The sequence below is a fragment of the Peromyscus californicus genome, unplaced genomic scaffold, assembly GCF_007827085.1.
Source record: "Peromyscus californicus insignis strain IS unplaced genomic scaffold, ASM782708v3 Scaffold_23__1_contigs__length_62951481, whole genome shotgun sequence".
In the NCBI taxonomy this organism is placed as follows: domain Eukaryota; kingdom Metazoa; phylum Chordata; class Mammalia; order Rodentia; family Cricetidae; genus Peromyscus; species Peromyscus californicus.
This window is the reverse complement of record NW_026294534.1, coordinates 22,993,687-23,016,351: the sequence shown is the minus strand read 5'-3', so window position 1 is coordinate 23,016,351 and position 22,665 is coordinate 22,993,687. Positions and strand designations below refer to the sequence as shown.

At 47.0% G+C, this 22,665-nt stretch overlaps 1 protein-coding gene across 4 annotated transcripts; it reads right to left on the bottom strand.

Moving 5' to 3' along the window:
• Positions 1-208: 208 nt before the first annotated feature.
• On the bottom strand, positions 209-20,977 carry Rnf122 (ring finger protein 122). 4 transcript variants are annotated; one of them, XM_052751950.1, is made up of 6 exons: positions 20,634-20,977; positions 12,635-12,791; positions 6,367-6,412; positions 6,075-6,116; positions 2,812-2,891; positions 209-2,570 (listed from the first exon to the last, which is right to left on the bottom strand). In XM_052751950.1, the coding sequence occupies exons 1-6, from the start codon at positions 20,656-20,658 to the stop codon at positions 2,456-2,458; spliced, it is 465 nt and encodes a 154-aa protein (XP_052607910.1). In that variant the 5' UTR covers positions 20,659-20,977; the 3' UTR covers positions 209-2,455. The 4 variants fall into 4 exon arrangements, with proteins under 4 accessions (XP_052607910.1, XP_052607909.1, XP_052607907.1 ...); XM_052751949.1 differs by having other exon boundaries at positions 2,812-2,894; positions 20,634-20,971; XM_052751947.1 differs by lacking the exon at positions 20,634-20,977 and adding an exon at positions 17,188-17,284 and having other exon boundaries at positions 2,812-2,894.
• Positions 20,978-22,665: the final 1,688 nt, after the last annotated feature.

Genomic DNA, 22,665 nt, shown 5'->3' with positions numbered 1-22,665 from the left:
GAACTAAGTAACAAGACTTCACCAATGACTGTGTGAATTGGGGATAGATTCTCTAACTGTGCTCAGCTGCTGACAATCCAGTCAGCCAAACAGTATCGTTTTCCCTTCTGTGCACTTGGGAAATACAGACGGTAGTACTTCAACGTAACTGAATGGAAGCGCTGGGAATAAAGGTATCCCTCCCCACATCATTTTGACCTCAGAATACTGATTTAAAACCTGTGAAACATGTATTATGCTAACGTTTTCATCTGGATGCTAACACTGACAAATTCTCCTGACAGCAAGGAGAGACGGTGAGGCAGGAGATGCAAAACCAACATGATCACTTTCCCCACCATATTCCAGCGATGCCTCCACCAGTGGCAGGATGGGAAGAGAGGCTGAAATGGGCTGAGAAAATACATCTTATTTCTCAATACTCACTAACATTGCTAGAAGAGGCTATGGTGACTCAGTGGAGAGATCAGGTCCCATAAGGCTGGCACCACAAGCAATGGCTACTTAATGTGAAGAATAAGGGCATCTTCCTGCAGAGGACCCCATATTCAGGTACCCAGGTATACCTTGGTACTGTCCAGTCTCCATAAGACAATGGCTGGGTAAGAGGACACAACACCCACTCTAGGTGGCTGGTACCTGATGGATAGCTCCTGTACATTCGGTATCAAAACTCTATACTGGGCTCAGCAAATGGCTTTTCTGTTCTTAGCACCCAAGGAATATTGCCTGCTTGACTGGCATTGATCTGTGCTACCAAGCATGGGCAACCAGGGTGTAGCTACTTTATACTTAGGAAGGGCATTCCCAACATCATCTCATTCTGTACGCACTCACTGTGATGCAGCAACCCTTGGGAAACTGGCAAGGCAAAGTTGGAGAACATAGCTAGACGATCAGGATGCACACAGGGCCCTAAGTTGCTACCATGTAGAATTCTAGATGGAGTGTAAGAGGCTATGATATGCCAGTCAGGGTGTCAGGGACTAGTAAAGAGATGGGGCATTGGGTAGCTACGTGGACCTTTGAGGTTGCAAGGTCATGAGCAGTCAATTTAAAGGTAGAATCCTACAGGTTCCAAGTCTTAGTTGGTGAATGACACTTGAAAATATTGACTTTAAAGTGTTTCTGAACCTTCTGATGATTGATCCTGGCTTCATCAGGTCTTATTTCACACTGGTGTTCAACAGTTAATCCTTTGTCTTTTTCATTGCCGGAAATTGAACCCAGGTCCAGGTCCTTGAGCATGCTAACCAAGCACACCATCACTGAGCTACATGCCCAGTTCTCAATTATTACTATTATTATTATTTTAAAAGGATTAGAAACTGAGCTACATGCCCAGTCCTCAGTTCTTTTCTTTCTTTCTTTTTTTAAAGATTAGAAATGTCAAGTACACTCTGACTTGGGAAGGAGGAGGGAAGCAGGTGAAGAGCTCTGTTGCCTCTCCTGGCACAGGCCACAACCACAAGCCAAATTTGATTAGAGAAACATGTTATTAAATTTAATTTTCTTTAAATACATAACCTTTGCCCACTCTCAGCCACTGGGCTGAGGAAGGGGAGACTCCACCCCCCACTCCATCCCCGGGTGGGGGGGGCAGCATGTGTAAAGCCTGAGACGGTGATGATGAAGTACAAGAATACTATTTACAGAGGGGAAGCAGACATCTGCACTACTGTAACCTCCAGACACCCCCACCCCAGGGTCCGTTCCAAAAGAAAGCCCCTGGAAATGTGCTGAGGATAGAAAAAGTCCCTTCCCATAGAGTGGGGGTCTCTTCAAAAACTAAGGAGGAATAGGAAGCTCTGAGATTAACCAGGGTCAGGGAGAGAATGGATAGCACCTCAGATCTTAACAGGGGATGGTTGGTCCCATCACCCTGCAGTGGGCCAGGACAAGGCTGGCCTTTGTTTCCTGCATCCCATGTAAACATTGACTTTTCCCTTTTCTAGGCAGGTCCCTGACTTCCTTTATTTCATGCTGAGTTTTTCACCTTGGTTTCTTGATCTTTTCTCCATCCTTCCCTTTAAACCATCCCAAGGCTCTGGCAGGATGTGAGGGGATGTGGGTGGGGCAGAGCCACCTCATCCTTTCAAGGCCAGAGTCGCTTGTTCTCCAAAGGGAAGTAAGTGCCCATGTTCACAGTCACAGGGTTGACTCCTTCCCAGGGTAAGGATGAGGCAGGTGGATAGTGGAGTACCAGGATAGAGTAGTCTGGCTGGGTGAGGTCACAGGGACTGGGTAACAGGGAAAGGCGCTCTGGGAGGCAGAGCCTGGGAGAGTCTGGTACTGGTCCGGCACTGCTGGTAGAAGCCCGGCCCTGTCACCCTTGCCTTTAGTTGAGTGTGGAAGAAGAATGTTACCACCCAAGAAAGTCTTGTTCATTGTGTTGAGGAACCCCGGGTGCCCACAGAGCGAGCAGTCTGCTCCAGTGTCCACGTACAAGGAGCGCTCACACCAGTTCATCCAATAGGATCCCGAGGCTCTGCGAGGTCTCCGTGGGGCCGGCGATAGGCTTGTTGCACATGGGGCAGACACAACGCACTTCGAGCCACTTCACCAGACACCTGTGAACAAGAGGACCGTTATCTCCGAGGAGACATTCCAGATGGCTCCAGCTGTCTCTGAGTCCAGCTGCTTCTGAGAACAAAGTACCCCTGTGCCTGCCCCGAGCTAACCTCTCTGGCGTGCTGAACCTAGGGCATCACTGTTAAACAGCATTGGCGGGGATTAGAAGGTTCTTACAGATACTCCCTATTTCTCTTCTGCAGCCCACCTCCCCACCCCCCCCATCACATCCCCACATACTTGCGGTGAAAGGCATGTTGGCATGGAAGTACGCCTAGCTCATCCTTCCCCTTGAAGTCTTCCAGACAAACTGCACAGGTCTGCTATGGAGAGGGAGAGAGGGCGGACGAGAATCTGTGAGCTAGGAGTCCAGAGGCCCTCTTCACCCATCCATCCTGAATATCCACCAACTAATTTTCAGACAAGGAAACCAAGCTCCAAACCCCCATCTCCTTCCTGTGTGAGCCAGACGAAGCTCAGCCATATTTATAAGACTGTATCGACAGGATTAGCAGCCAACAGGGCTGCTTAAACGGAAATCAAGCAAATGAAGAAACTGTAAACATAGCTGCTCCGAAGCGCTAGCCACGTTTCTTCAAATGTTTATTTCAATATGAAAACTTGGCCTGGGATGGAGTTTTGCATATCATCTGGGAGACCCTGAATTGGATCCCCTGCCCCACAATCAGAAACACTAAATAAAGAGTGTGTGGTGGTTTTTTTGCTGTTAGCGATAGGGCCCTTAGGGGAGGAAGCATAGATCTCTCTGCTCAACATCCTGGTTTTATTTTCGGTTTTGTTTCTGGGGGGACAGACTCTCACACAGCGCAAGTTAGCCTCAGACTCACTGTATAACCAGGGCTGTCCCTTGAATTTCTCATCTTCCAGCCTCCACCTCCCTAAAGTGTTGGGACTATAGATTTGAGTTACCATGTTCAGTTCATTGTTTAAAAGCATGCCAGTTCTTCTCCCACAAGGCACTGTGTCCTCATGCTACCACCATTCCAGGTTGTTCTGGTGCTCGGTAGCTGCCACCTAACGTATCTAACGAGTCATAATTCGGCCAAATCCCTACAGTACTCCTTAGACATGGATACAACTATTTAATGTCACCGGTAACTGCTCAGGTATTCAAATGATGTATATTTTGGCTCAGGAGAGAGAGTTTTGCTCATGGTGCCTACTTAGTCGGGGCAGGCTACTTTGATATGAGTTCTAAGTCTCTCTCGTACCCTGCAGGTGGCTGTCCATATTTTCAATGCTCAACAGCTACCTATGGCTGATGGTTCCCAGATGGGAGAGTATAGACTCATAACATGCTTATTAACACACAAGTTTTTAATTGACAGTACTGGTCTCGAATAGTTCTGTCCTTTCTAGCCTACAGCATGACTAAGGAGGCACACAGTAATAACAAGTAAGACCATAGGATAGATGTGATGGCTATTCTTGGTTGTCAACTTGACTATATCTGAAATTTACTAAAACCCAAAGGGCTGGGCACACCTGAGAGATTTTTCTTCTTTTTCTTTCTTTCTTCCCCCTACCTCCCCAGGGTTTCTCTGTGTAGCCCTGGCTGTCCTGGAACTCACTCTGTAGACCAGGCTGGCCTTGAATTCGGAGAGACACTTGCCTCTGAGTGCTGGGATTAAAGTCATGTACCATCACCACCTGGCAGTGAGGGATTTTTCTTAAATCATTTGAAGTGGGAAGACCCACTTCTAATCTGGATCTTTGAGGTGATAAGATCCACCTTTAATCTGGGCCACATCTTCTGCTGGTGACTTAGAGGATAACAGAAGAAGGAAGTGTGCTCTGACTGACTGCTTTCACTCTCACTGGCAAGTCCATTCCTTCATTGGCGTTACACTCTACTTCTTTGGGATTCCAGTATATAATGAAGACCAGCTGAGACATCTAGCCTTGTGGACTAAACAACTACTAGATTCTTTTGGTAGACTGTGGGACCGTTTTCAGGTTCCTCGTGGCTTTACCCAGCAGGTCTGCATAGAGGACGATTAGGACCACGGGCCTAAGTGCAGGTGTGTGAGATGGTCTGCACTTGACTGTGCTGGGGGAGGAGGTCTTTTGTTCCACCCCTTGACGTCTATAAATACCCTGGGGCAGAGACAGTCGGAGCCCCTTGGAAAAGGTTCCGGGCCCTCTCGAGGCTATCCTTTATTTTCTATCTGTTTATCTCTGCAATATAAATCCTTCTATCTAATATTTCCTGCTGCTCACACTCAAGAAAACTCTGGGGAGCTGTGGGGTTGATGGGTAAATACCCTACAGTACACCATCATTGTTGGACTAGTTGGACCACAGCCTGTAAGCAACTGTAATAAATCTCATTTTATATATATATATATATATATATATATATATATATATATTTTCATTATATATGTATATATATATTCATTATATATATGTATATATATATTCATTCTATAAGTTGTGTTCCACTAGAGAGCCCTGACTCATACAGATATATGTGCTCAGTTACATTCTCTAAATCCAGACTTATGTCCCCATTTAGGAAACTCCAAGGTCTCAGCTCAACTACTGCAAAAGTTAAGAAACACCTGAACTTACTTTTTAAAGAAACTGTGGTGTAGTAGCAACATGCAAAACAAGAGTAAAATGAGGCCATGTCTAGGGAGTCCCATGCTTGGTGAGGCTGGAATCCTATTCATTTTCAGACAACCACAAACGGCTCACTCTGGTTAGGGTGTCTGTGATTATGGATGGGAGCCTTGGGAGAGGAGTTAGGTAACCTCAAAGGCTGAGGGGACTGTTCTGGAAATGGTCCATTAAAAGAGGAGGTGGAGGGGAAAAAAAAAAAAGGAAGGGTGAATGGTGTAATTGTATTTTAACTGAAATAAAAAGGTCAAAGTTGAGCGACTTTATGGAATTGGCCTTATGTGGGGAGTGGGAGAGACATGGAGGGGAGGAACAGGCCAGAACCATTACAAGGGATACAAGTCACTGATCTGTTAGGACAATGTAATATACATGAGTAAAAGGTCCTTATTTTCTTTAGTCACAGACCAGAGCATAGGTATCAAATAAAGGGAAAGTTAGCAGCACTCTGCCTACGGCACAGAGTGTGTGATACACTTACTGATTCTGCACACCACGCTCCCTAAGGCATAGAGCCTATGACATGGAACCCGTGGCCACCCTCATATATTCAACACAGCATACTCCCTACCGCATACAGCCTGTCATACCCTTAGAGATTCTACACAGCACTGTCCATGGCATAGAGCCTGCCACACCCTTAACAGCTTTCTGCAAGATTCCTGCTCCATTTACCTTTGTTTCCTGCCTTATCTGGCTCCAGACAAAATGCATTCATTACCTGCTGGGATGAATTCCTTCTGTTTGGACACAGGTAATCTAAAGGCAGGGAACTAAAGAGCCTGCAGAAGGTTCAAGCGAAGAGCTGGAGAAGGATGCTCTAAGCAGGATCCTTCCAAGGGTTATCCCAAGACACTTACCCCATAGAGCTGCAACTTCTTAGCATCACCTTTAAGCACCACCTGAGGAGGAAAGATACAGCTGATGTCTGAAAGGTGCCAACCATAGGAGCCAGGGAGATTCACCCAGAGAGGTGTGCACCTCTCTCTTCATGAAGGTGAAAAGTAAACCCAACTTGAGGACAGTGGCAGGAATGGTAAGCCTCTGGGGTGCCCAGGAGGTCAGAGAATATGGGCTATAGAAGCTTGGGCTTACTCTCCCTATCAGGGAAAGGGGTGAAGGAGGAAGTTTAATGCAGAGATGGTATTTTACCTCCTTGTAGCCATATCGCTCGCTCTGTGCCTGGTTCCGGAGTTTACTAGGTGGAGAAAGAAAGAGAAGAGCAGATTATCATGTTTTGTTTTAAGATACACAAGACAATGACAGTATGTGGGGTGGGCTGCCTGCTCGGACATTTCTGGAGCTGAGAAGGGTACTTGTTTCATAGACGCCAATAGGGGCATAGTTCAGATGCATGCAGGCCAACAAGAGATGATAAGGATTAAGTTTTTTTTTTTTTTTGGCTTTTCGAGACAGGGTTTCTCTGTGTAGCTTTGTGCCTTTCCTGGAACTCACTTGGTAGCCCAGGCTGGCCTCGAACTCACAGAGATCCGCCTGGCTCTGCCTCCCAAGTGCTGGGATTAAAGGCGTGTGCCACCACCGCCCGGCAAGGATTAAGTTTTTATTACTAGGTCCCAGTTATATTCTGGGCTGTTCACCAACAGGGCATCCTAAATGGCTTGTCTGCTTTCTTTGCCTTTTCCCAGTAGGTAAATTCCTCCAGATATCCAAACTACGTAGAGCAACAGTATGTTTACCGTGTGCAGGAGGAGTTAGGTATTTTTAAGCAGTGGCCTGCATAAAGTCACTAGATAGCCAAAACACAGCATGTTGTTACCCATAGCAATGGCATAATAAATAGTCAATCCAGGCTATGTTGTGTGTCCCTTGGAGATTGACATTGTCTCACTGAATCCAAACAACTCCAGGAAGAAAGAAGTTTCCATTTTATAGATTGGGGAAAAAAAAAAAAAAAAAAAAAAAAAAAAAAAAAAAAAAAAAAAAACGAACTCCAAAGAAATTAAGCAAGTTGCCCAAACTTTCCAGAGTAGATGGGGAGCAGTTCCTGAGTTATAGGTGAGCCTGCCCTCTTTACCACAGAACATGAACATGATCTCCCCCTGCCCCTCCATAATTACGTGGAATACATCAGAACCCTGAGTTCTCATTTGATCTTGAGGTACACTGCATGCTTTAAGCCTTTGACTTTGGGTGACCCACTGTGCAGATGGCTGGAAGCATCATTATACACCGACTCTGTGCCATCTGACATCAGTGGGGGGAATTTTTTTTTTTTTTTTTTTTTACTGAGTTCTACACACAGCCCAGACTGACTTCAAGTTCATGATCTTCAAAATGGATTGAGATCATAGGCATGTGCTACTGTGCCCAGCTGCAGGTGGGTACAGATGCCTCCTATACATGGGCACAGAACTTTCACCTTTCTGTTGTTGTTGAGTGCTAGGGATTATTAACCTCAGTGCCTCAGGCATGCTATAATGATCAAGTGAATTTGATTAAGAAATACCATAATAGCTCAGTATTAAGTGAAGTATATCTCAGGGTGTGTCTTTGATGTCATTTCCAGACACATCCCAATCATGAGAGTTTTGACCCAGTCCTTCAACGGATTCTTGGTACGAGGCATTATGGAAGATTGTAGAAAGAGGAATCTTGCCTTGGACCCACTGTTTTCTCTGTTTTCTGTCTCTTGTCCAGTAAGAACTGACAAATAGCCTGTTACAACCCCCTGCCACCTCAATTTTCTGCTTAAGCATTTGAGACTAAGTGACCATGGATGAGAACCTCCCTCCCCCGTGAAACCACAAATTGGGTATCTTTGATAGCAATGATAAAAGTATATTTGTAATATAATACACCAAGTGCTTCCTAACATAGATCTGTCTGGAGTATGGGAGGGAAGCCTTGCCATAATGAAGTAGGGCAAAGTCCACCTCACTCCTTGTTCTTACAGGGTCAGGGTCGACAGGCTAAGAACAGCCTTTTTTTTTTTTTTTTTCTCCTCGAGACAGGGTTTCTCTGTGTAGCTCTGGCTGTCCTGGATCTCGCTCTGTAGACCAGGCTGGCCTCGAACTCCCAGAGATCTACCTGGCTCTGCCTCCTGAGTGCTGGGATTAAAGGCGTGCACCACCACCACCGCCGCCGCCTGGCTAAAAACAGCTTTTGTTTTTCACTGGGTAAAGATAGAAGGAAAAAAAAAAAAACATCTCAGAGTACACACACTTTTATCTCACGACCTGAAACTTTAGGGGTGTAGCTCAGCAATAGAGCACTTGTTTCCCACGCATGAAAGCCTGGGTTTGGTCCCCAACATGACAGAAGAAAAATTCATTTTTTTAAAAATGCCACTGGTTCATCAGTTGACGCACTGCCCACGACCGCCTTTGGGACTGGCTACGATGGCGTAGTAGAACTGCTAGTTGGTTGTGATGGAGACTTTACAACCCAGAAAGCTGGTAAATAAAAAGGTGGCTGGCCTGAGCGACACACACAGAACACCTCATTTCAGTGGATGCAGCTCCTCCCGGAGTGGTGAAGAAGCAGAGGGATAGACAGCCATGCCTGAGAGAGGTGGGTCAGGACAGATAAGATCTGGCCACCAGCCTCCTCCATCCTTCCTGATAGGAAGTCACGTGGTCTGGCAAGGCTGAATGTTCCTGGAGCCTCTGGGAAAGTCCCAGCCAGGTGGATTCCTGCCAGGGCTTGGGGCTGAGGCGTCACGGCCACCCCCACCCCCCCCCCCGCTTCTCTCTACCGAGTGTTTTCTGCTCACTTTCAGGCCTGCACCGACCAGAGCTCCCCAACTGTATGATCCTTAATGTGCAGAACTCTCCATTCCTGAAAAGGTTTTCATGTATAATGCAAGTGTGTCTTTGTCTCAGCTTCCAAAGGAGATGGGCTGGGAAGGGCGTGTCCAAAGCTAGAGTGAGCTATTACCTGGCCACACTGTGCATGGTCTTTCTTTAGAAGAAAACTTTCATTTTCTTTCCTGTTTTTTTTTTTTTTTTTTAGAGTCTTACATAACCCAGGCTGGCCTCAAAGTGGCTATGTAGCCTAGCCAAGGATGACCTTGACCTTCTGGTCTTCCTTCCTCAATCTCTGAGATGCTAGGGTTATGAGAGCACCTTGCGTGCTAGGCACTTTCCAGCTTAGATCTAACCTAGTCCATCTGCACTCCCAAGCTCATTCTTTCCCCACCCTCTAAGCCTAAGGACCAAATGCTTGATAGGTCACTAAGCTACATTCCAACCCTGTCTGGGGGTAGTTTAAATGAGAGAATGCCACACATTTTTTTTTTTTTTTAAGGTTCAACTGCCTCATCAACAACACAGATACACTTGTGCAGTGTGTGCGTGTGTGCTATGCTTTATGACCGCTGGGTCCTAGTGCCTGGGGTCCTCTCACCTAAAGCAGGCTCTCTTTAATGGAGGGATCTAGAACTCTCAAAGCTCCATCTTCATTCTGCATGGCTTTCAGCTCAGGAAGGATTAGGTCATGAGGAGATGGGGCTCAAAGGGTTGCAAAGAAAACAGCAAAAAAACGCATACTCTGGGCCGTCCCAGTTGGGGATGGAGAGCCAAAAAACTCCGGACAGGTGGCTTTCTCAGCTGTTGGCTGAGCAAAGCAACTAAAAATATCACGATCTCAATGAGACCATCGCAAGCCACCGCCAGCATGCTCTCCCTTCCCTTCCCTCTTTCCCCTTTGAGAGCAAACAATGCAACCAGCTCCAGAAAATAATTGTTCCTTTCCTGCCGATTTGTATTCCACTGGCCCCTCCATCCTGTGTAAGCAGAGGTCAGCTCTGAGGGGAAAGAGGAGAAACAAGGGGCAGCTGGCAGATGAGGCGTCCTTGGCTCAGGAGCTCACCGGGTCAGGAGTGGCAGCCATGGGCCTATTTTGGCTGAGGTGGAAACTGAGAAGCAGGGAGAGGAAGTGGCCTATGTGCCTGTGTGTTTTTCTGTATATAGACACATATACCACATGCCAGTGAGCCTTTGGAACCATGAGACCCAGGGGTCAGCTGGCTCTGGACAGGCTACAGGACATAGGGTAGGGTGATGAGGGAGCAGAATACTGCAGAAGGGACAGATGGCACCGTGCTGCACCACAGTGGGGGTGGCTGTTAGTACCATGTGGTCACTACTCTCTGTTCTTCTGCTACAACCAAAACAAAACAAATCAGAACCAGATAGAACCAGAGCCTGTCTCCTGCAGGACCCTGACACCCAGCTGAAAGGGGTTGGCTGTGGAGGTCTCATCAGCTCTACTTCCCATGCAAGGAAGTAGGCACATAAAAGACAAACATGGAGGAGAGCATGAAAGGCTAAATCGTCACCTCAATCAGCATCTTCCTGGACAAATTCCTAACTGTCTGGACATGAATGTCTTCATTTATGCAGCTCCCTGACCCTTACACCGGAAACTTGTTCACAGAATTGGGTGAGCTAAATGGTCTACCACAATGCCTGGCACAAGAAGGTCCTTAGCAAAGACTAACCCAAAACACAAGGTCATGCCTATTAGTGGCAATTAGGAAACGAACCTCAGTCATCTACTTGTTGGTCAGAGTGTTAGCCTCTGGATTTTCTTTTGTTCATTATCTTTGGGGCGTGTGTGTGTGTGTGTGTGTGTGTGTGTGTGTGTGTGTGTGTGTGTGTGTGTGTAGAAAGGAGCCAAATAGAGAATATAGTTTTTTAAATAAAATTTTATAAATTTGTATTTCTATTAGTCACATTCTACAAAAAAAAAAAAATCGGTGATACTTGAAACATGTATACCTTGACCCTTCACGAGAATTGGTTAACTGCTTGATAAAGAGGTTGAGGGAAAAGACCAATGAATAATAGTTTTGGGAGGGAAATCATAGGGATTATAGAATAGAAAAGAGGAAGTCTACATTTACTCCCACTTAGCAGGTAAATGTGAATTTTGCACTTATTGTATCAGAGGAAAATTTAAAACACCATTTTCTCTGCACACTTAGGTGGAGAAATTCAAGTTTTTTTTGTTGTTTTTGTTTGTTTGTTTGTTTTTGTTTTGTTTTGTGAAGCTTTGAGCCTGCCTGTCCTGGATCTTGCTCTGTAGACCAGGCTGGCCTTGAATCAGAGATCACCCTGCCTCTTACCTCCCAAGTGCTGGGATTAAAGGTGTGTGCCACCACTGCCCGGCTGAGAAATTCAAGTTTTAAAGACACCTGTCTCTTAATTTTCTACATTTATTTGATTAAAGACTCCAAAGATAGCCGGGCGGTGGTGGCGCACGCCTGTAATCCCAGCACTCGGGAGGCAGAGGCAGGTGGATCTCTGTGAGTTCGAGGCCAGCCTGGTCTACAGAGTGAGATCCAGGACAGGCTCCAAAGCTGCAGAGAAACCCTGTCTCGAAAAACAAACAAACAAACAAAAAAAGACTCCAAAGATTATTACCATGTTCTATTGGCCAGACAGATGTCTTACTCTCCAACGTCCAGGGCAGACCCATGGGACAGAGACCCACAGCATGCACCAATCAACACCCCATTAGAACTCTGCTTTTGTTTCTGCTCTAAGTACCAAGCACGTCCAACACTTTCCTCCATGTGCATGTAGATTCCTATGCGTATAAGCACACACGTGTATATTTAGGATACCACATTGGCAGTCTTCCTCAGTGGCTCTCTACCTTATTCACAAAGGCAGCTTCTTTCCCTTGAACTCAGAGCTCTCTGATATGGTTGGTCTAGCTAGCCAGCTTGCTCTAGGGATCCCATCTCCACATTCTAGGGCTGGAATTACCTCGGGCCACCATGCTCACCCAGCATTAACATGGGTTCTGTATTCAAATTCCACTCCTGATACAGGCGCTTTAAGCAATGGACCATCCATCTCCCCCGATTTTTAGCAGATAACATCCATAAGCTCCTGCGTCCTTCACCTTAAGGAGAAATAGTTCCTGGGGCTTAGCGACCCCTGCCAAGCTCAAGTCCTTCTCTTGATCCCTAAGCAACTAAGAGTGTCATTTTTCCTTTCCACTCTCAGAGTTTTCTACCATGAGCTTGCTAACATCAACATTGGGAGAGCTGGCAATTTCACAGAAGAACAAAAGAACTAATACCTACCTACCTACCTATCCCTGGCTGTGAGTGGGAAGCCGGTTAAGAGTGCTGGCTTTATCGCTCAGCCAACAGTCGTTCTAGGCAACTTTAGAATAACTAACTGGCCAAGAGGTGGGATGCAGTCCAACCCTTGGTGACCTTATGTGCTCTGGGATAACTTGATAAGGCTGATATAAATAGAAACGCCAGACCTCAAGGGTCCAAGAGAAGGGCGGGCTAATGTGCATCCTCCCACCAGAGGCCCGGCACAAGGCTCTGATGTGTCTGTGTGGGAGGTTGGGTGGGAGCACCTTGCTCAATATCTTCCATGGCCCAGGCTCCTTCCTTCTTGAGTTCCCTCCCCAAATCAGCCAGCAAGCAACCAACCTGATGAAGTAGCAGCAGAAGATGAGGCTGAGCATGAAGACAAAGATGCCTGTACCGAAGATGACCATGTAGATGTTGAGAGGGAGGTCTTGGAAACTGATAGGTGGCATTGAGCAGGACTTGTTGGTACTAACCAGTCCCAGGCCACAGAAACACCCTGAAAAACAAGAGGCAAATAGTTCTAAAGTTAGACACTTACCACTGGGGCCCGTGGCACACTGTGTTAGCCAGAATGTCAGGTTCTAACTTAAGCTTATATCCCAGCACTAACTACTAACTACGTACATGGTCCTGAATAAGTTACTTAGCCAATCTATGAAATGGAATGTTAGGCAAAGCACTTGAATGGATTAAGAATTTAGAAGGCTGGCGTGTGGAGCATGCCTTTAGTCTCAGCACTCCAGAGGCAGAGGCAGGTGGATTGCTGAGTTCAAGGCCAGCCTGGTCTACAGAATGAGTTCCAGGACAGATACAGCTACAGAGAAAATTATGTCTCAAAAAACAAACAAGGAAGCAGGGCAGTGGTGGTGCACACCTTTAATCCCAGCACCCAGGAGGCAGAGGCAGGTGGATCTCTTGAGTTCCAGGACAGGCTTCAAAAAGCTACACAAAGAAGTCCTGTCTCAAAAAACCAAAACCAACCAACCAACCAACCAACCAAACAAACAAACAGAAAAAGGAATTTAGGCAAGGACAGAAAGCAGAAAAAAAAAACAATAATAAAACTTCCTCCAGCCGGGCAGATTCTACCTGAAGCTGGGCGGTGGTGGTACACACCTTTAATCCCAGCACTCGGGAGGCAGAGGCAGGCGGATCTCTGTGAGGTGGAGGCCAGCCTGGTCTACAGAGTGAGATCCAGGAAAGGCACAAAGCTACATAGAGAAACCCTGTCTCGAAAAACCAAAAAAAACAAAACTTCCTCCAAGTAGGAAACACTCATTGGGTACATTGCAAAAAGAAGTGCCTAGGTGAGAAAATATATTGTTTGAGTCACGACTCATGTTTCCTAAGCTAACTACATGATGTTCATGGAGTTATTACTATGGAATTAACCTCATCATAGGAAAACTAGCCAAGTAGAGGAATAGAAATGATGATTTGAGAAATAATAAGCCACAAGGAAGAATTAATTGCAAAGGTCATTTGTCACTCTTAACCACCTGTTCTAGAAGACAAGCTGTGCCAGAACCAGAATAGAAATTGTTCACTAGAACTCCAGGCCAGCATTCCAGAAGGTGGTGACGAGGACTGGTGCCAGGGAATACGGCTTCTACTCATAGCCTCAAGGTCCCATCCTTGAGTATATCTCCTAAGAACTTGGTAGAAATGTGCAGTCTTAGCCGGGCCTTGGTGGCACACGCCTTTAATCCCAGCACTCAGGAGGTGGAGCCAGGATGATCGCTGTGAGTTCTAGCCAGCCTAGTCTACAGAGGGAGAGCCAGGACAGACACCAAAACTACACAGAGAAACCATGTCTCGAGGGGAAAAAAAAAAAAAAAAAAAAAAAGAAAAGAAACGTGCAGTCTTAAGTCTATACCACACTAAATGAAGTGGATTAATCATTAGGAAGACCCTTGGAGATTCTCCTGCACATTCAGCTTGGAAGCACTGGCTGGCCACTAACTGCTTCCCTTCTCATTGGCCCTCCCATGAGGCAATCATCTTCCCTTGCCCATGCCTGGTGTCCAAGTGGGTGGGTGCTCAGACTCTGGGCAATAAACCAAAGAAAGTCTTCAGAGAAAGGCAAGATTTTCTTAGCTGGGCACAATATTATACTCCTAATTATCTGGGAAGTGTCTACTCAGAAGGCTGGAACAAGGGAACCATGAGTTTCAGGGTAGCCTGAGCTATGCAGCGATACCCTTGGCTACCTCCCACACCCTGCAAAAAAAAAAAAAAAAAAAAAAGCTGGGCCTTGGTGGTAGACGCCTTTAATCCCAGCACTTGGGAGGCAGAGGCAGGCGGTTCTCTGTGAGTTCAAGGCCAGCCTGGGCTACATAATGAGTTCCAGGGAAGGCACAAAGCTACACAGAGAAACCCTGTCTCGAACCCTCCCCCCCAAACAAAAACAAAAACAACCCACCACAAAGAATCAAATTCCTTTTAGGAAATATTTTCTTCTTCTATCACCTCAGACATCTAGGAAGGTAAGATAAGACAACTGGAAATAGAATAGCCAAAAGCATTCAAGAGTGATATCCATGATTAACCAGAATCTGTGTCCTACATACATTCCAACCACCTTCTACACTCCTAGCCTTTTTACTTCCCCAAGATCTGCCAGACCTCAGGGGCTAGGCTCTCTCCTGGCTTTTTGGTTAGGAGCCAGGATTCCACCTGGTGATTACCAGGACCAGAGCTACCACAAGTCTGCAGCAGACCAGCTACAGACCGCAATCAATTGTGACACTGTGTTATGGTCCAGACTTGAGGCTTCCCTGCAGCAGGCTTAGATGCTCCTCTCTGCTCCTTGGACCCCAGGAGGTAAAGCTACCTCTTCCCCATTTGCCTGTTGTTCAAGTCTTAGATGGGCTTTTAACAAAAAACCCAGAGCCAAATATTGGGGTGAAAGCCGAAACAGAGAAGCAGAGCAAAACACAGCTAACCTCACCTCACCAACTCCTCAGCCAATCCCGTTTCCACGAATCCTCAGAATGAAAGCTTCTGAGTCTTCACCCAAAAGGGTCTCAGCTGAACTGCCTTAGTTTCTGTCTCCTCACACCTTATATACTGTTCTCTGCCCAGCCACGTCACTTCCTGGGATTAAAGGCGTGTGTGCTTCCCAGTATGGAGATTAAAGGTGTGTGTGCCACAACTGCCTGGCTGTTTCCAGTGTGGCCTTGAACTCAGAGATACAGATGGATCTCTGCCTCCCAAGTGTTAGGATTAAAGGTGTGTGCCACCACTGCCTGACCTCTATGTCTAATCTAGTGGCTGGCTCTGTCCTCCAATCCTCAGGCAAGTTTATTAGGCAAGTATATATCACCACACTTGATAGACTTCAACCTCAAAAAGTCATGTGCTAAAATTTTCTTAGTTGTGTATGATTATGATTCTGTCACAGTGATGACAAAACTAAGTGTCACACATGGTACATCATTCCTCTGTGTCCCTTATATCAGTGGGTGACCTAAGCCTTCATCCAAAAGTCAGACTATGCCACATCCATTTTTACAGACATTGCCTACTCCTGTCTTATTGATGTCACCACTGTTTCCTCTAATTATCCTACGTGTCTGGCACATCTTCCAAACTCCACTTACATGCAATTTCCAAACTCTTGTCTGGTCTCAAGTCTGTATGAATGTGCACCCTGCCCCCTTGCAATATCCTGTCAGCGTTCTCCACCTGGCCAGTCTTATTTTATCTTGCCCAACCATGTCATGTCTATCTCCACACCTTTGTCTATATGTAGCCTTCTCTGCCTAGAATTCTTTCCTTTCTGAAGTCTAGCCTTGGTCTTGCGATAACTTTCCTTCCCAACGTCAGGGCTGTGGGTTGAACTAGTCAGCACCTTGCATAGGCTAGGCAGTGAGTGACCTACTACTGAGCTGAATCTTCAGGCCCTGCAAGGTCTTTAGGATATTCCAATGATCTCTGTCACGGAATTCTACAATGCTAAGAACTTGCATCACTAGTCATGGTTTTTGCTCAGCATATCTTCCGTTACCCTGTTGTTGCGAGTATCAACTTAATTTGACTCTTGTTCCACTCTGCATTGATTATATGATGAGCATGGGGCTGGAGAGAGACGGACGGTTGCTCAGCTCTTAAAGGCTAGGCTCACAACTATAACCTTAGGATAAGCGTGATAGTTGAGATTAAAAGAGCACAGAGGAACGGCTAGACGACTTTTCCACGAGGGAAAGAGACAAGACTCAGGCACCTTCCTTGACCAAAGTTAGATGTGATTGTAGAGGTGAGTCTATAGTTCTGAGAGCAAAGACAGAGCCAGAGAATAAGGGTAGTCCTTCCAACAAGCCTGAACCCTCCTAGGCCTGGGCATACCAACTTGGACTCCTAAACGCTCTGCAGTGCCCTGAGCTAGGGTTTGGTCTGTCTACATAGCTAGTTAACAGACAGCTCCCTGCTTTCTCAAAGCAACCTAGTCTCTTCTTGGCAAAAGCTCCTACTTCAAAGTAGGAAGATTGATGTTTGGGAAAACTGCCCAGAAACTGCCCTCAGCTAATAAATCACCAGTCAGCCAACAGGTTTTGTTCTGGGTGTGTTTTATACACTGACCTAGACCTTGTGGGGAAACAGAAAGCGAAAGAAGTTCTTGTTCTGAAGGAATTTTCAATTAGGGGAAATTAAAGAAGCAATTAGCTACTAAAATTTGCTTTGCTCAAAAGGATGTTTCTTGCTTCTAGGCTCCACTGGAGGGTTAGAAAGAATACCATTTTCCTTACTGGTTCCCACTTGAGGATTTGCTTTCCTGTGGGTCTTTCACAGAGCAACTCTCTGCTAAGCTATCATGCTAGACCTGCCCCAGCCAGCATCCTTCACTCCGTACCAGTAAAGGGTCTCAGGAACTCTCTTCCAGAAAATTGTACCTTCAGGACCACCAGGACCTTCTACTGCACCTCCTTTATTCTGCCACAGAAATGTTGGATGCTGTAAGAGGGCCAGCATCCTCTTCACATTTGCCATGGCTCTCCTATGGACCTTACATAAGCAGGACCCTGGTATCTACTGGGTCCTAAAGAACCTCCTATTTCTATTCTGAAAAGCTCGTTGTGTACAGAGGATATACGCTAGCACCCTGCTGGTACTTTGGTTCCAGCAGTCCCAGATCAATTTGTCTCCAATCTTTTCCCATCTCCTAAAAGGGTTTCCCTGGGCCTCTAGGACTGAATCAGGGAACTTGGGACTTTGTGGACTATATAAGGAGGCAGCTTCAAGAATAGATGCTCAAGCATGTGTTGAATAATAGTTTCCTCAGAGATTAAAAGACTTCATTCTGCAGGAAGCTCCTTAAGCAGGAAGGCAAACAACTCAAATAGCTTCAGGAAGTCCCTGAAACTGATCAGATTCCCCAGGGGCCTCCCCACATTCCTGCTAGAGTAAACAACAAAAGCTGAGAATCTGAACTCGGATAGAAGGAAGCTGAGCTGCAAAGACTCTTCAGACCAGCTACCTAGAAGAGGTTTAGACGAGTCCCTTGGAAAGGGCACGCTCCAACTTGTTGAGCTGCAGGCTGTGCAGCGTGTTCCAGGTTTCCCAGCTCTTGGGAGCAGTCACCCATGCTGGAGTGGGCTTTGGTGATACAGCTATCTGAGTCATTCCTGCTTCTGTGAGTAACCCCTCACCCATATTCCTGTAAGTAACCCCAGTAAAACTCATTGGTTCATCCAAGTTGGACTCCGTATCCATAACTTTGGTCTGTCGTGGAATCCCTAGCTAGTGTGAATAGACAGACATGAGTTGCATATCCCCAGGAAAAAGCTTTGTCACACAACAGCCTGCTGTCATAGGAGCTCATGTGTGTGACCCCTGCAGTCTGAGGGGTGCAGGCAGAACTGAGTTTTTCTGAGGCCAGCATGGGTGACAGTGAAAATCCATTGAGTATCATTCATACTTTTGAGAACAAAATTGGTTTGATTTCTTTTTTTTCTTTTGAGAAGGGTTTCTCTGTGTAGCCTTGGCTGTCCTGGAACTCATTCTATAGACCAGGCTGTCCTGGAACTCAGAGATCCGCCTGCCTCCAACTCCCAAGTGCTGTGATTAAAGTGCCACCACTGCCCGAAAATTTGAAATATTTTTTTAAAAGATTTATTTATTATGTATACAGTGCAGAACACCAGAAAAAGGCACCAGATCTTATTACAGATGGTTGTGAGCCACCATGTGGTTGCTGGGAATTGAACTCAGGACCTCTGGAAGAACAGCCAGTGCTCTTAACCTCTGAGCCATCTTGCCAGCCCCTCAAATATTTTTACTTTAGAATATTTGTACAGGGCCGCGGTGGTGGCACACGCCTTTAATCCCAGCACTTGGGAGTCAGAGGCAGGCGGATCTCTGTGAGTTCCAGGCCAGCCTGGTCTATAGAGTAAGTTCTAGGGCAGCTAGGACTGTTTCACAGAGAAATCTTGACTCTAAAAACCAAAAAGAATATTTGTACATAGTGTGATTATCTCCAGGATAGGGCTCAAGTCTAAACATGAAATTCATTCTATGTTTTATACACCTTATTCATGCAGCCTGAAGATAACTACACATTTTAAGTTATTTTGTGCATGAAGCAAAGTTTAATGCTGTGAAATTTTCTCTTGCGATATCACATTTGAATTTTATACAATTTGAACTTTCCAGGATTTTTAATTTTCAGATAGGGAATGTTCAACTTGTCCTCTTGAAGAGAAATGAAAAAAAAAAAGTTATTGTCCAAATTGGACAGTAAAGTTTTCCCTTAAAATTTTAAGGTCAAAGAATACCCATCCCAGATATGGGGTTCTCTAAGAGGTTTTTCAAGGGGAGCAGAAATGAGGTTGCAGTCCCTCTTGAGTCAAGAGAGGGGATCTGCCAATCATTTTAAGATAAAGGGTGCATTGCAGGTCAGTGATGGAGTGTGTTTAGGGTGAGCAAGGCCTGGGTTCTAACACTACGGGGGTGGGGGTAGGGCAGCGAAAGATAAAACATTTCCAAAGGGAGCACAGCCCAGAAGAAGGTCGGGGATACTGACAGCCTAGTCCTCCCTAAGTGTCTGGCCCATTGTCTTCGACTTTGACACCAGAATGTCTCATCTCAGCTGGCAGGCTGCAAGCAGGAATGACGTCAGAGCAGGTCTGGCTGAGACCAGCGGATCTGGGAACTGCTTCTTTCCAGCCAAAGGGAATCTTTCCCAGATGCTGGGATACACCGTCAGGCCTCAATCCCCATCCCCCGCCCCTCTCCATTACCCGCCTATCACACACAGCTTGGTTCATTTTCAGGAAATTAGATCCGACCAGCAAAAGGAGGAAGGTGGTGGGGGGGGGGATGGGGGCCACTCATACACATGCGGCCCAAACCCTGCCTTAAAACAAAAGCCTCTTGAAATAATTAATCCAAGATCTGGCAGAAGGCTACTCAAGAATGGTTTTTCCCCCCTCTGAGTAACCAGCCAGCCATACAAAAAAAAAAAAAAGCGCCAGCTGCTTTCCACCTCGTCCAACTCTTCATGTTTAGAAAAAGTGGCCAAGATTCTGGGGGCCCTTGGGGGAAAGGGTGGGTGGTATTAAGTAACCGGCTCACAAAGATCCAACGGGTAGCTTAAGGCAGCAAATCCAGAACCTCTCCTAACCAGTAACACCTGAGCCACCCAAAAAGCCTCAGGTGAACTAATTTAACATCATGACCCCCTGGGGTGTGGGGTAGGGGTTGGTGGCGGGTGGCCGGGCCTGGAGGCGTTGTCACCATTTAAGCTGAAAGCAGACCCCACCGTCTGGCCTCCTTGCCAGAAAGCAAAGCTCTTGCCAGGCCAGCCCTGAGCTGGGGGGCCCAGCAATCTGCAAGGCTTTATCTATTCAGTAAAGCGACGCTCTTTAATCCAGTCTTGCCCCCTGGAAGCCGGTGGGAAGCAACAAAGATGAGGAAAAGTCACCCCGCGCCCTGTCCCGCACGTTGCACTGTATACATATTTAAAATAGCCTGCAAAGTTTCAGGACCAGAACTTGAGCTCCCTCTAGGAGATACTAGCCCGAGCGCGGATTTAATTCTCCAACCACCACAACAAAGAACAGAGTTTGAGAGCGCACAAAGGCAGGCGAAGGGGGTAGAAGAGAGCCGGACCGCCACACAAAGGCCGAGAAGACCTCAGCTCGCACGCTCCTGGCCCTCCACTCGCTTCCAGACCCTTTTTTTAATCCCCAAACACAGAAAATGGGTCGTTTCAAACTGCGCGCTGTGCAGAGCACCGCAGGACGCCAGGATGCTTTCTGGGCCGTCCCAGAGACGGGGAAACTTGGCTGAGGACCTGGACCTGAGCGGTGTCCGCTCATCCGCCCATCTCGGGACTCACCGTTACACCACTGGAATGGGTGCATCAATGAAGTCAAGGTCGGCTTCCCGGAGCGAACGGAGATGGGGTGTTGAGACCTGGCGGGGCTGTGCGCGGCGATCGCCGGGCTGGAAGATGCAACTCCCGGAGGAGTCAGGGGCTGCAGAGAGGCCGGTTTGCAGAGCAACAAAGACGGCAGAGGAGGAAACAAACAAAAGTCTTTCTGAGCGGAGCCCTGCCGAGGGGAATCGCGGAGGGCCCTGGACCGGGTGGGCAGCGGAGTGGGCCGGGAAGTCCGGCGGAGGAGACAGCAGCCGGGGCACGAAGCCGGGCTGGGGGGGGTCCCACCGCGCCTAGCAGTGCGCGCTGGGATTCCGAAAACTGACACCGCGAGGCGCACACCCCCTCCCTTTGACTGCCCCCTCCCGGGAGCCCGCCCCCTGTTCGTCACCTGCCCTCCGGCCAATGGGAGCCTTTCTCCTGCCCCCCGTGTATTATTTACAGGCGGTTCCCCCCCTCTGGAAAGGGGAGCCTTTTTGCTGGGTAAGCTTCTACCCCCGCCTCCTAACCAGACCTGGGGAGTCCCTGGTCTGCAGAGAAGCGTGAGGGGCGACGCCCGCAGGGGGCGGGGACCACCGCCTCCCAGGACGGGGACGGGGAGTGGGGGTGGGGGAGTAGGGTAAGGGGAACGACCCGACGATTAGTGCCACTTTTGTTTTCCGCATACAGATCCGTGCCTGTCTCGAATTTCTATAGCTGTGTGGCAGCCAGTCCTGAAGCGTTGTGCGTGGCAACCAACTAGCGCATTCCCAGACCCACTGCGAAAGGAGGGAACTCAAGACAAGAAGGCAAAGCAGAGGAAACTCAAAACCGGATCTTCAAAGGGCTCTTGTTCTCACCTCACTTCAGGACAGCGCCTTCTCCGCCAAACAGGGATTTAAGGCCTAAAGCTGAAGATCATCACTTGCCAGGGTTCCAATCTCCCAGATTGTGACTAAAATCCAGAAGCTGGCTTTGTCAATGCAGGGGTCTTGTGTCGGTGTTGGACGAACAGCGAAAGACAGCCACAGTTCTCTGTGCAGTATTACTTATTTTGCATGACATTCCATCGTTTATTTCATTTTTTTTTAATAGAAATTTATTTAGTCCCGACTGGCCTCCAACTCAGAGAAATCTGCCCTCCTCTGCTTCCTGATTGCTTGGATTACAGGCGTATGCTACCACACCCAACTGGTTTATTTCTGTTTTTGTGTATCTTTCCACTTAAAGAAAGTATTACCATCAAGTGTACAGTATCATTCAAAGTACCTTGGTACAGGAGGAGCCACATCCAGGGTCAGAGGCAGTGTGTGCTGAGACCCACAAATAAGCGAACAAAATGTCCTGCTCTTCGTGTGACACTTTTTATCCCTCTATTGATCTGTCCATTGGAACCCAGTACTTTCCCTAACTCTGGGGAGTTCCTGGCACCTAAGTAAGCTAATGCATGTGAGTGCTTTGCCATTTCAAAGTATAGTCGTTAAAGTATCAAATGTCTTGCCCAGCACCACAGAGCTGCTGGAACAAAGGCAGTCTTCATATCTCTGGGGATGGTCAGATGGTCTCCAAATTCAGAAGGCCCTTGTGGGCAGCGACATGGTGTTTGCAAGTAGGACACCCTTAAGGTTAGAACATCTTTCCCTCCTAATATTTGCATAATTTGACAATGTGGAGGGTTCACTGTAGTTTACCAACTGCTTCCTTATCAGAGCTAGTCTGGGGGGTTGTGTCCCATGCAGATCGAATTGCCTTCTCTGTTTTTTGTTTTGCCTTTTTTTTTTTGTTTGTTTTTGTTTTTTCGAGACAGGGTTTCTCCGTGTAGTTTTGGTGCCTGTCCTGAATCTCACTCTGTAGACCAGGCTGGCCTTGAACTCACAGGGATCCACCTGCCTTTGCCTCCTGAGTACTGGGATTAAAGATGTGCAGCACCACCACCCAGCCTTTTGTTTGTTAGTTTTGAGACAGTGTTTTAAGAATGTAGGTCTGGGTGAGCTGGAACTTACTGTATATGACT